Source organism: Ursus americanus, chromosome 20 (assembly GCF_024610735.1).
Source record: "Ursus americanus isolate L20-20 chromosome 20, mUrsAme1.1.p, whole genome shotgun sequence".
In the NCBI taxonomy this organism is placed as follows: domain Eukaryota; kingdom Metazoa; phylum Chordata; class Mammalia; order Carnivora; family Ursidae; genus Ursus; species Ursus americanus.
The window spans coordinates 10,276,759-10,289,229 of record NC_142146.1 but is presented as its reverse complement, the minus strand read 5'-3'; the positions used below and the strand labels follow the sequence as shown (position 1 = coordinate 10,289,229).

At 46.8% G+C, this 12,471-nt stretch overlaps 1 protein-coding gene across 3 annotated transcripts in view; it reads right to left on the bottom strand.

Moving 5' to 3' along the window:
• Window positions 1-12,471, bottom strand: part of MYRIP (myosin VIIA and Rab interacting protein) — a 354,858-nt gene that overhangs the window by 10,173 nt on the left and 332,214 nt on the right. For 2 of the 3 annotated variants that reach the window (XM_045798182.2, XM_045798183.2), the window contains exon 12: window positions 6,387-6,581. The exons of the other annotated variant lie outside the window; for it this stretch is intronic. In XM_045798182.2, the coding sequence (XP_045654138.2) occupies window positions 6,387-6,581 (195 nt within the window). The remainder of the gene's footprint in view (window positions 1-6,386; window positions 6,582-12,471) is intronic. 3 annotated transcript variants of the gene reach the window in all.

The following is a 12,471-nucleotide window of genomic DNA, read 5'->3' as shown; positions in this document are numbered from 1 at the left end:
GTCTTGAAAATATGATAAAATAGTCCAAAGTATGTGGTGTCAGCTACATAAATTGCAAATTTGTCCAGTGACTATAACAACCATAGTGCCAAGACAGAAGACACAAAGAAAAACTCATGATGTGATTTTTCCAAGAAAAATTTTGGTTGGCATTTAGCAACTGAAAAAAAAATCAGAAAATATAAAAGAGATGAAATTAATTTAAAGAATTACACATTTTGAGTGAATTATCTCTGATTGATGAGCTTCGGCTTGCTTGAAGCAGGTTAAGAGCATCAAGATGAACCTGAAATGTGTAGTAGGAAAATAGTTTATTTCTTCGAAAATTGTGTGATGGTAAAAGAAACATGTCAAATCTATTCACCGGTCAATGAAGACAGTTTTTTGAGAGCCTCTGAGAATTAAAGAGAAAATCAGATAAAGGGAATGATCTGAGGAAAAATTAAACGGAAAAAGTTTGACTCATGAGTTTATAAGGCGATTGCCGTAAAAGTGGGCAAAGAGAAGGCAGAATCCTCGGAATAACTTAGACCAAGGGAAGCCAGCCAGGGTAAGTGAAACAAATGTCCTTCACCCTAAACAGTAATGTGATGCAACAACCAGCTACGCGGAATGAGAGTGATCCAAAGCAGCTAATTACTTAACGAGAGGGTTTTGAAATTTAATCAACATATGTAAAGCTTTAAACATGTAATCACAGCAATTTAGAGTCGATTTGAATGAAAACACACGGTCACACATGCTCTTTTAACTTGAGTTAAAAATAAAACAGTTAGGGTACGCCAAGAGCTTGTGCACACGTGTCATGCAAGTGTTTTGCACTGAGCGACGCGGAGAGCTGGTGAGGAGGGGAAAGAACTCTGAGGTGCTCCTACCTGCCAATTCCTTGGCCGGATTCGTGCATCTGCATTAAAACTGGCAATTTTACAAAACATTTCAAAGTGGAGCAAAGGCAGGGGCAGGTTTGATGAATGGGCATTTGTGCCTCGCCAGGCACACAGAGCTGGGCTGGGGGAGCTTCCCGCGGTGACTGACACAGTGGACGCCATGTTAAGTGATTCGTCAGTCATAGAGGGGGCCATGAATCAAACGTCCGTTGACAACTGCCATAGTTCAGTCTGTCCTTAGTTTTGTCCTTCTTTGTCATATGCAAGTATCAGAGAACTTCTGTTTCTAAAAGATTCTCACAGTTAATATAAGACACTTATTCTTTGTCTTGAAAACAAGATACACTTCTTCGTTGTTTGTCACACGAAGGAAATGATGAATATTTCAAAGCTATTTGAGTGGAGAAAACATTAAAAATTTGTGTCTTCAAAGTTTTGAAGTTGAAAACTTCTCTTCAGAGGGGAAGAAAATTGAGGAGAGAGAGAAAGAGAAAGGGAGGAAGAGGCAAGGAGAGATGATAAAAGGTAAATATATTTTGATAAGATAACTTTAAATATAGACTTACAGGGTTGCACAATGAAACAAAATTTGGAATGATTATTTAAATGAAATGAATAATTTGAGTGAGTGTGGCAATGGGGTTAAACATAACTTGTCATAACTTTTGGTCTCAGGAACCTTGATTTTTCTGGAAACACACAAAACTCAACATCATCGCATCCTACAGCTGTGTCATCTTAATGGTCTCTTGTTTTGTCTTCAATGTGGTCATCTGCTAATGTTCTTCATTTTCTCTGCCAAATCAAAGCAATATGAACTAGTTCCAAGCGCTCAGCAAGGCCAGAATGTTCATCTTTTACTCTGTGTTCCCTGAAAGCCTGCTTTCCTGGCATGAGGGGGGAAGGGAAGGTTCTGTGGTTTGGCCCTAACGTGGGCTGAGCAGGAACTTGCCGCCAAGGTGATGGTGCCTAAAGGGCCAGTGTTGGCGATGATGGTGACCACACGTGCTTATTGAGCCAGGCACTAAGCCAAGGGTTTTATGGGGCATTTCTCCTTTAATGCTCTTGGCAATCTCTGATGTGGGTGCTATTATTATCACTGTCTTAAAGAGGAGAACATTAGGTCCTGGAGGTTGAGTGACTTCCCCAGTTCTCGAAGCTGGGAAGTGGTGGAGTCGGGATTTGAGTTCCTGGGAGTTGATGTCAGATCCCATGCCTTCATCCACCCTGCCCTATGATGCCCTGATACTTAATTTCGCTTGCAATGTTATGATGTTTTACATTTGTGGTTATTGTTGCCGGGGGTGAAATAACACAAGTTAACACGCTATAATAATGGAATGTTATTCTAGTCTTAAAAAACAATCCATTTGAAAACCATTAACCTGGAATTGCTGGCTGAGTAAAGGCCCACTTTTGGTGAGAACCATGACTACCATGTCTGTGTAAGCTATGTCCTCTCCAAGCTCCAGCCATGGACGCCCATGACCCCATGGACTGGCTCCTGGTTCAACTCACCATCCTTAAAGTGGTTCAAGGGACAAGAATGGGTGTTTCATTAAGGAAAGACTTTGTGGTCAAAGCTTCAAGAGTAAAGAGAATTAAACAGATTTCTTCACTGCAGGGCTTCTCTGTGTTTAATGTGCTAACACATCTCTCAATTTTCCTAGAAAGACTATACAGATTGCTGAAACTGATTTGATTTTATACCATCCTTTCGGACTTGCCTTCCATGAAACACATTCTAGAGGACTACATCTAGACAGTGATTGATAGCATTTCTTTGCTTGCTCTTGAAGGCAGAGGACCACCGAAATAGCCAGGACCATCTCCACTAGTTCCAGGGCCACGTCCTCTCCTGTGCCATGCGGGGTGCCCAAGAGCCTTGACAAGGAGGACCAACATCCTCTGCCTGCTCCCGGATTCTGTGGCAGGGCTGGGCTCCCTCACAGGGCAGTTCTACTATGTCTGCTGCCACTATAGATACAATGGGATGTGGTGTTGCCAAAAGTTACAGGGTAGTGCTAAAAGGGAAGTTGGGGCTGTCCCTGCACTGCCTCTATGCTGGGAATTATGGGGTGCCCCAGGCTGTCGGTCATTTAGCAAAGAAGAGAATGAGGAAGATCCTCTGATGGGGGGGGGGGGATGAGGGAGCTGACTCATCCCTCCCACCCATAACCCAGCATAAATCCATAAGGTGGCCTCTGTGGGTCCCTACTACTCCACCACAGGTCTGAGAATGGTCATGCCAAATGTTCTGTTGACCCCTAGATCCATTTTCCACCCTTCTCTGCCCTGCCCTCTTCTCTGTGAGGCTGACCTGTATGAACCTCATCATGCAGGCTCCCTTGCTGGCTGGGGTGGGTTTGGCCAACGGGAGACAACCAGCAGGAGATCAAAGGCAGCAGGAGAAGTTAGACTCCCTGTCCCTGCTCTCTCCCTGTGCAGGCTTCTTGGTGACAGCTCCCACCAGGGAGTGCTCCTCCAGGCTCCAGCTCACCACGGGCTACACTGCCCAGGGGTGGTGACCACTCCCCCCATCCCTCCAACCTCAACTGCCACTCTCTGGGGCCTATAGCATCCCTGAACCTTACCCACACCTCAGAGAATAGTCCCTTCCTGAAACTCTGTGGTAGCCAATGTTCAGAAGGTGAGAATACGCGTCTCCCTTTCTATTTCTGACATTCCCGGCTCCTCGGCACAAAGGAGCAAGGCAACGGAGAAAAAACGAAGGAGCCGAAGGAGAAGGAGCGTCCTTTAGAACACAGACAGACAAAAAGCCCTGGTTTAATTCAATCAGCTGCATCCAGAGGCCAGTTTAAGAATCAGCCCTGCCCTCCGGCTGCTCAGCCGAATTCCATCCTGGAAACCGCAGAGCAAAACCAGCCCCAGGGCTCTGTGATCTTTATCTCTAAAGAGATAAAGAGAAGAGTCATCCCTTCTCTGACTCAAAACCTGTAGAATTCAAAGGAACATAGATGGGAGTTTCTTCTGAGGTGCAATTTGAAAAGCTGGAATGGGGAAGGGAGGAGGGGGAAGAAGCAGTTAACTCTTGGGGAACAGGCGAGGCATCTCCCAGGGCCAGACGGGGTGCAAGGAATTACAAGCCCCCGTCTTAGAGTGCAGGTCCCCATCTGACATCTCAACATCAGTGGGTAAGTGGATGTGTTTTGACCTGAAAATGTTAAGGAACCCACGGAAAGAAACATAGTGTGTAATAAAAGGATCTTACAAAATGAAAACTCTCACAAAGCCATTGCATTTCTCAACAAGCCCCTCGGAAGAAAAAAAGGCATGTTTTCTTTGCTTTAAGTGTGCCTTGGGAACCCACAGTCATTACTTAAATCTGAATATTTCACGTATTGTATCTTTTTCATACAATACTTGGTAAAACAAAAAAACATCCCTTTCCCGCTGAACCATATCTTGACTTCAACTTTTTCAATTCTGTGTGTCCAGGATTAAGGCCATTTTAGGACTATCAGCACTGAAAGAACTGTATTGTAGACATATTCCAAGAACAGAGAGCCTCCACATTAGCAATAAAACATTTCTTCCTAAGAAAAGGACTTCATTCATCTGAACCATTTATCAGGTAAACATTCTTCGAGGACCTCTGCGGCAAGCTCTGGCAAGGGCTGGGGCTACTCATGTGAAAGACTGCGTCCTGCAGGGATTCATACATCTGGTTCCTAATCTGGGGGTGACCGGGCTCCTGCCTCCCTGCATGTCCTGCTCCAATATTCGACAACGTCTGGAGACATTTTGACTATCACATTTTTTTAAAAACATTTTTTTCCTTTTCTTTCTTTCTTTTCTTTTTTTAAGATTTATTTATTTGAGAGAGAGAGAGAGAGATTGAGAGAATGAGTGGGAGGAGGGGCAGAGGGAGAAGCAGACTCCCCGCAGACCAGGGAGCCCGAGGTGGGACTCCACACCAGGACTCTGCAATCACGACCCGAGCTGAAGGCAGATGCTTAACCGACTGAGCCACGCAGGTGCCCTGTCACATTTTGATGTCACCGGCATCTTGTGGGTAGAGGCCAGGGATGCTGCTGAACATCCTTCACCGTACAGGACACCCCCCCCTCCACACACACAACAAAGAATTATCGAACCCAAAATGTCACTGGTGCCAATCTAATGGGGACAGATGAGCCGACAGAAAGAGCAGCAAAGTGAGGTAAGGGGCAGATAGATCTCTCCTTAGGTTTTATGGGAATTCCAAGGTAGAGAGTCTTTAACTTTTAAGATCAAACAACTATTGGCATTTTTTTTAAAAACCCTGAGTTGTTTTGATTTGTTGTTGTTTCAACTTTTTGCAAAAATTGCCTCTACTAATAGTTCCTGATTTCTGAGAACTGTATTAATGACAGCACCGTACAATTGATTCTGCTGGGTCTGGAAAGATGGAACCCCCTGACTTGATATCACTTCCGTGGGCAGGACTACGCCCACTGATGACGGTGACTATGGCCCGAGTGGCTAATGTATGTCCCAATCTCTGTGTCACGCCCTAGTCTGCAGTGTTGGAAAATTCTCATCAGGAATGTAAACACTCATTATTAAAACACTCAACAATGAATGTGTATATTTATATGTAAGAATCTGACACCTCCTTTCTGTCCTCCCAAGTCAGGCTAGAAAAATTCACTACCAGCACACGTGTCTGGAAGCAGGGTAGACCAATTGTGACCTGAGTTCTGTTGGAAACGACCCCCTTTCCCTGTGGCAGTGCTCCGCCTGGATCCCAAGGGGTCCCTTTTACAGTTTCTGCAACCCTTCACCCCCAAGCTTCAGTGTGCTTTTGTTCCCAGGCTCAGCTATACAGAAGACTGCTTCGGGCCCCTGTAGATACTTGGCTTGCTTGCTTGCTTGCAGAGACGGAAGTGTCTGCTGGCTGTAGGAAAGGCCAGTTCCTTTGCCTCAGGCCAGGACAACCCTGAGATGCAACTCATACCCCAGGGCTTTCTGCAGGATCTGGTCAAAGCTACCCTTTGTCTAAGGTCACACCTTTGTTGGGGCCCCTGAGTGACTCAGTCGGTTAAGCATCTGCCTTCAGCTCAGGTCATGATCTCAGGGTCCTGGGATCGAGCCCCAAGTTGGGCTCCCTGCTTAGTGGGGAGCCTTTTCCTCTGCCTGCTGCTCCCCCTGCTTGTGTGCTCCCTCTTTCTGTCTCTCTCTGTGTCAAATGGATAGATAAAAATCTTTAAAAAAAAAAAAAGCGTCACACCTTCGCTTGACTTTTTCCCTTCCCCAGTCTTTCCCCACTCCCTGACCAGCCTCCCTGGGGGAGCACTTCCCTAAGAAATCACTTACATGCAAACCCTCACTTCAGGGTCTGCTTCTGGAGAACCCAGCCTGAGCCCCTCCCTGAGAATATATCTGCTAGGGTGGTGGTCTGTATGCATCCTTGCACTGTTCGTGATCGGTTACACCTTTATCCGTTTCTTCTTTGCACCTGTTTGCCCTAGACAGGGAACATCCCCACTGTCTTACGTTTTCTTCCAGGGAAGTCAGCTGCTCATCCAGTCTCACTTGGTCTGTCCCGAGAGGAAATGTCCCCTTCTCTCTGTCGGGAGGGACAGGTGGGAACTCCCAGGGCCCTGTGGACTCTGCTATCAGCTCTTCTGTGGCATTGATGACTTTCAGGACTTCTGTGGAGATGTTGCAGAGAGAAACAGCAGAATACTTCTGTTTGGTCCAATAACAGAAGGGGACAGAAGACAAGAACAGCACATTAACAATGACATGGAAGTTCTGCATGATCATGGTGCCCGTCATGAGACTGATCCCATTATAACACACAGGAACGTCGATGTGCCCAAGGAACAAGAAGCTTAAAATATCTACACAGCAGGAGGGCACCTGGAGGAGGGCTGATCTGACATGGCCTAGCTTCTGTGCCTCACACTGAATTATTTGATTCCGTCCCTCCACTGTCCTTCCCCTCCAGGGAAGAAGGAGACCTCAAGGAGAGGCTACTACGTCTTCTGCCCACTGCTGGTGGTTTATAGCCACACCTCATTTTCTGGATGACATTCTACTTCTTTGACAGAGCTTCCGTCATAGACTCTGTCAAACTACATCCACGGTTGGTCCAGTACGGAGCTTCCTGGAATGGGTGTTAGGAGACCTGGGTTCTAGATCTGGCTCGAACTTCATTTAATGATGGGATCTTGACCCAGTTACTTCGTACTTCTGGAACTCAGCTTCGTCATCTGTACGATGAGAATGTTGGGAGAGTTCCCCTGCAGTGTGTCCGTAGCCCGTGTGTTTAGCTCCTACACACCTGTTCTCAAGCCCGTTCTCCCTCGCTCTGCTCAACCATAGAGGCTGAATGGAAAAGCACTCCATTTCCCTCCTCCCCCGCAGCCAGGGGCAGTCACGTGACACGGTTCTGACCAGTGAACCTGACAAGAAAGCCTGCTGAGTGGTCTCGAGGAAAGCTTTTGTTTTCCTAACCAGGTGAATAGATCCAGCTGATGCTCTCCTTCCCCACTCCTTTCTACCTTGATCACAGGTGTGCAGTTGTGACGAATACCAAAATGCTGAGTAAGGTGGGTCAGAAAGCCTGAAAGAGCCTGGCCCAGACAGCCACGGATCAGCTGAACCACCATGAGTCATCCCCTGAGCTGAACATCTTGTTACATGAGAAGAATAGTCCCCTACCATTGAAGCCACTGTTGGCCAGATTTTCTGTTATTTGCAGCTGAATATATTCCTCACTGACACAAGCTTTTACATTCAGGACCGAAAATTACAATCAGTCCAGATCTGGGCCAAGGTCATTGATGGAGAGAGGCACTGCAACCACAAAAAATTATCCGCATCTCTGAGTTCATCAGGACATAGAATATCAAGCAGTCAGCTGGAGTTCAATGTTTCTGGACGGCAATGGTTTCTATCTAGAATCAAGTTTATTTATTCTATCAAAGGCTTTGTAAACTGGAAGTCAAATATTGCCTACACTTGACCAGGTTGTATGTGTATGTGTTTACCATTTACCAGTAAAATGTTTCGAGAAAATCTGGAATTTCAATGCCTTTGGTACCTTCGAAGGTACCTTTTTCACTCATATATCCTGGCCAAAATATTAATGATGGCTACAGCTAGATTTTGCAAGTCTGTTCCTCCAACTAGATTCTACTTGCTAGAGGATGTTTTGATACTTTTCCCAATTCCCTAGGGAATCGATGTGTTTAAATGACGAGTCAGTGGCTGAGTTCACAGTCTAGAAGCTGGCTCTGGGCTTCCACGCCAGGGCACATGGTCTTGTATCTGTCAACCTTTTGTAGGGTTAAGGGACATGTACTCAGAGGGCCCCCCATCCAGCCTGTCTGCTCCACAACAGCTGCTTGACTGACCCAAGAGCCACACTCCTTTTGGTTCAAGGGACTTTGCTACAAACCCAAACAATTGGGTCTGGGGTGTCGGGAGAATGGGATGGAAGGAGGTGACACAGACCCAGTGGAATAAGGCAGTGTCCCTGGGAACAGCCAGGATCAATGCTTCACCTGAGGAGAAACTTGCAGGGGCTGTCCCCTGCTCTCCAAGACACTGTGACTTGCTGTGGCGGATTGCGAAGATGAATTGGGCTCCAAATGATTTTGGCACAAAACAGCTGCCACTGTTTGCTTAAGTCCATTTTAGAGAAAGTGACGTTGTATGAATGAAAGCAGATTTGTCACCCTTCTCTCAGGACATAAGTTTGTGTTTAGAAACTCTATCCCTTATTTGGTAAAAGGGATATCTTTGTACATTTTTTGAAAAGAAAGACATGACTAAGAGATTCAGAACAAGACCACAGCACAGTAGAAGGGAAAGTGTGAACATTTACGACAGGGTCATTAAAGGGTCAAGGTTATTAATGGAAAGGATTTAAGAGGTGCTGAAACAGGTCCTGCGTTCTGACTCCAGCTGAACACATCACATCAAAGCGATAAGCTGGGCATCCCTGTTGCTTGGCGGTCATTGTTCCATTCTATCCATAAATAGCCTTGTTTATTCAACCATAGGGGTTGCGAGCTGGAAGCCAAATATTGCCCAGAGGTGTGCTTTTTGACAAGAATGCCTTCCATGAGACACACATTTGCCAGTTCTCTACAATCCCCACACTATTCCTTCTACATATTTTTTGGGGGGTGGTCTATGGTGTGCAGACTCTGCTCCAGGTGCTGAGATCAAGGGGACAATGGATGAAGTCCCCGCCCTCACCACATGCCTTTAGTCCTACCCTAGCCACTTGACACTTGGACATACTTCCTGGCCCCCGAAAGCATCTGCATTTGCCAGTAAGTCAGAATGTGGTGTACCCGGCAGCTGGTCTGAGGAGAGCACCACAGCCTCACCTGGAAGGTCTGCGGTCTGGGGAAAGCCCTGGAACACTTCAGAAGCTAAATAACCTCCAGACAGAGATCTTGGTGAGCCAGATGGCGGGAGCACTCCCCCCAAGTCTGGTGAGTGAGCTCCCCATGGGGGAATACACACCGCAATCCACCAGGCTTTGCAGGGAATCAGGGGCTCCTTGCCCACTACCAAGGACTGGGCTGTTCGCTTGCACATGGGAGTGGGAGTGAACAGTGCACCTACAGGAAGTTAAGATACCTGGGATCTAAGTAGCCGTATCACAGGAGCAGGGCTGCAAACCTCCCCGTTCCTTAGTTTCCTCACTGGTCCAATAAAGAAAATCAGAAGATTTGTTACAGGGCTGACATCGACTTGTTATGTAAATGTCCTGCTCCCTGCCCAGTCTAGATTTAAAAGTAGAAAGCACCTTGTGCAATTATGTTAAATAAAGCTATATTTAGCACCGGACAGGGTTTTGTTCTGATGAAAAGCTGGTGTGGACGGGGGTGCTGGCAGGAAGCCCTGTGTGTGGGAGAAGTGAATAGCTAAAGGATCCTTCTGCTTTATTGCTTACAGCCCAGAGAGCTGAGCTGAATGGCACAGACAAAGCGCAATTTAGAGCCCAGAGAGAGCTATTATGGTTGCTGATGGTACTCCAGATAGTAATTACAAGATGGATTCAATGTGGCAGCTTTGTAGGATCAAATAAGGAGAGGTGAAAGTGTGGACATTAGCAGACAGCATAGGGGCAACTACAGAACAGGAAGGTTGGCCTTAAGGACGCTGGAGGCCAAGGGCCCCACAGAGGATGGGAGGGAAATGGCCATGTAGTAACAAGTTCAACCTTCTAGTGATCAAAAAATATGAATTAAATGACAACTTTTATTACACGCCAGAGACCCGTGCGATTCCCTTTTAAATGCATGGTGTGTGCCAACATGACTTGACACGGCTGGAGTGTGGTTTTCAGTGGTTGATCTACCATGGGCTCTGTTTGCTCTGATGCACCCACCTGCCTCGGTCTCCCAACCACTGAATGTCACTGTCGAGAGCCCGAGTGTCCGCTTCCAGGATTCAGCCTGTGTCCCAGCCCCATGTGGAACATCAAATCCATAATGCTGACCTCACTACCTCTGGGGCTGACCCAAACAGTCCACACTTGGGGTACAGAAGGTGATGAGAAGCACTCGGTTTCCTCGATCACTTACCAGAGGCAGCAAAATAAGCAACCTCAACAAAGACTTAGGATTCCTGCCTGCCTGTAAGCAAAAGCAGGACCAGGGCAGACCTTTCAGAAGGTTCTGTACCACTCCGAGGCTGGGTCCCGCCATCGTGGTCCTTCCAATGAGCCCAAGAAAGCAGAAGAGCAGAGCAGGACCCAAGTCATAAACCCCAGCTGTCTCGTTCTTTTCTCTCTAGGGACTGCAGAGAGAAGCAAGACGTCTTTCCTTTTTGTCTCACTCCCCACAAACTTGAGCCTTAGTGATTTCTCCATCCTGTCCCTGTGCACCCCCTCTTCACATGAAACGTGTTGCCAGAACAAATTCCTCTTCCATTCTCTTCCTTATAAACAGTTTGCCGAAGACACGCAGAATGCAAGGTGTTGCCAAGGGCCGATTCTGAGTTCTATAGAGTTCTAAAGAAAAGATGGTTTCCAACCTAAATGCTAGGTATACTTGCTTATTAGCAATCCTTGCAAAGTCTCCTGAGATTTTTGTCTGGTGTCATCGTTCATTTCAAAGCTTTGTGTTGGACAAAGAAATGCAGACTCATTTCAAGCTGAAATAGACAGGAATGCTCCTTACCAGAATAGTCCAAGCTTGCCAACATGCGAACAGCAGGAGCGCGTGAAATGCCTGGCTTCCCAGAGAGGGAAGACTCTGGATGCCAGAGGGCTGATTCCAGCCCAGGCTTCACCCAGGCGCACACATGTGTCTGCCTGACTCAGCTGGGCCAAAACAGATTCCACGTCTGGCTGTGTGTGATGAACTGGGGCTGTGACAAAGGCTGGGCTGTCTCTTTATTTGAATTGATGTAAGTCTCGATATGATCTCATTGAATACAATGTGGGAAAAAAGCTTTGCGGGTTAAATGATGTTTGCAGGTGTCTGGGGCAGAAGAGGAATTTTTTAGCTCTACCTCGGGAAATGTTCTGATGCCTATAACAAGAGTAGAAAAGCTAAACAGGTAGAAGCTGAAGGGACCTGGGCACTAGGGTTTTTGTGAGATACACAAGCAGGCAGTATGCTTTGAGGTCACGGGCCCGTCCATGAAACAGGGGTGGGCAGTGATGAGGGGACTCCCACCATGGCAGGGTCTTGCAAAGGGCCTCCTTGTCCACTGGGTTCAGCCCACAGCTCATCATTCTTTTAGGAGCCTATAAAAATGCTTTAATTTCTTTCAAAATCAGAAGATAAAAAGGCACTCTTAGGTCCAGGAACATGTTTTAATACATAATATTAATATATTAATCTAAACCAACACACTTGTGAAATTTGATTTGTGTGTTTTATGGAGGAAAGGGCCCATGAGGGCAGAAGCGCTTGGGAACAGGGAAGTCATAAGTTGGCCCTGATGGGGCTGCTCTGAGACCCTCTGTGAGAAGGCATATGGGCAGCATCAGCCTGGTGGGGCCTGTCCTCTGGGAGGCATTGCTGTCCTCCCTAGACAATTGTGAAGGCCCCAAGCAGGCCCCTATGAGAGGGCTGTCCATGCACACTTGGGAGAAGCCTCCCTAGCTTCCTCCAACTGCTGTAAGGAGACGGTGGGTGTGGGTGCTGTGGTCCTGTGGCTTCCTACTCACGACTGATGCTAATGTGACCTCCTCATTGCACACCCCAGACCATGAGGCTTGGGAAATTCAGGTTACCCTGTCTGTGCCACTTTGGGCAAATGATTTAACCTCTCTGTGCCTCTGCTGTGAAAGAGATAACACCATCTAGCTCAAGGGGCTTTGGGAGATTAAATTAGACAGCACGTGTCAAGTGTCCACACAGTGCCTGGGTCCAGGGTTGGACCCTCTTCAACACCCCCACCCCTTCAACCTGCCCCAGTGCCTCTAAGTGGGCCTGTTACTGGTGAAGGCCTGGTGACTTACATGCGTTCCACTATATAGCATGCTCTTGAAACAGCTTTCCTTGCCTATTTTGTGTTTGGAAGAAACCTTTTCCCTGTTCTTTACTGAAAAAAAGTTAAATTTTGCTTCTCTTCATTTCCCAGTTTTTTTCTTGCCAAT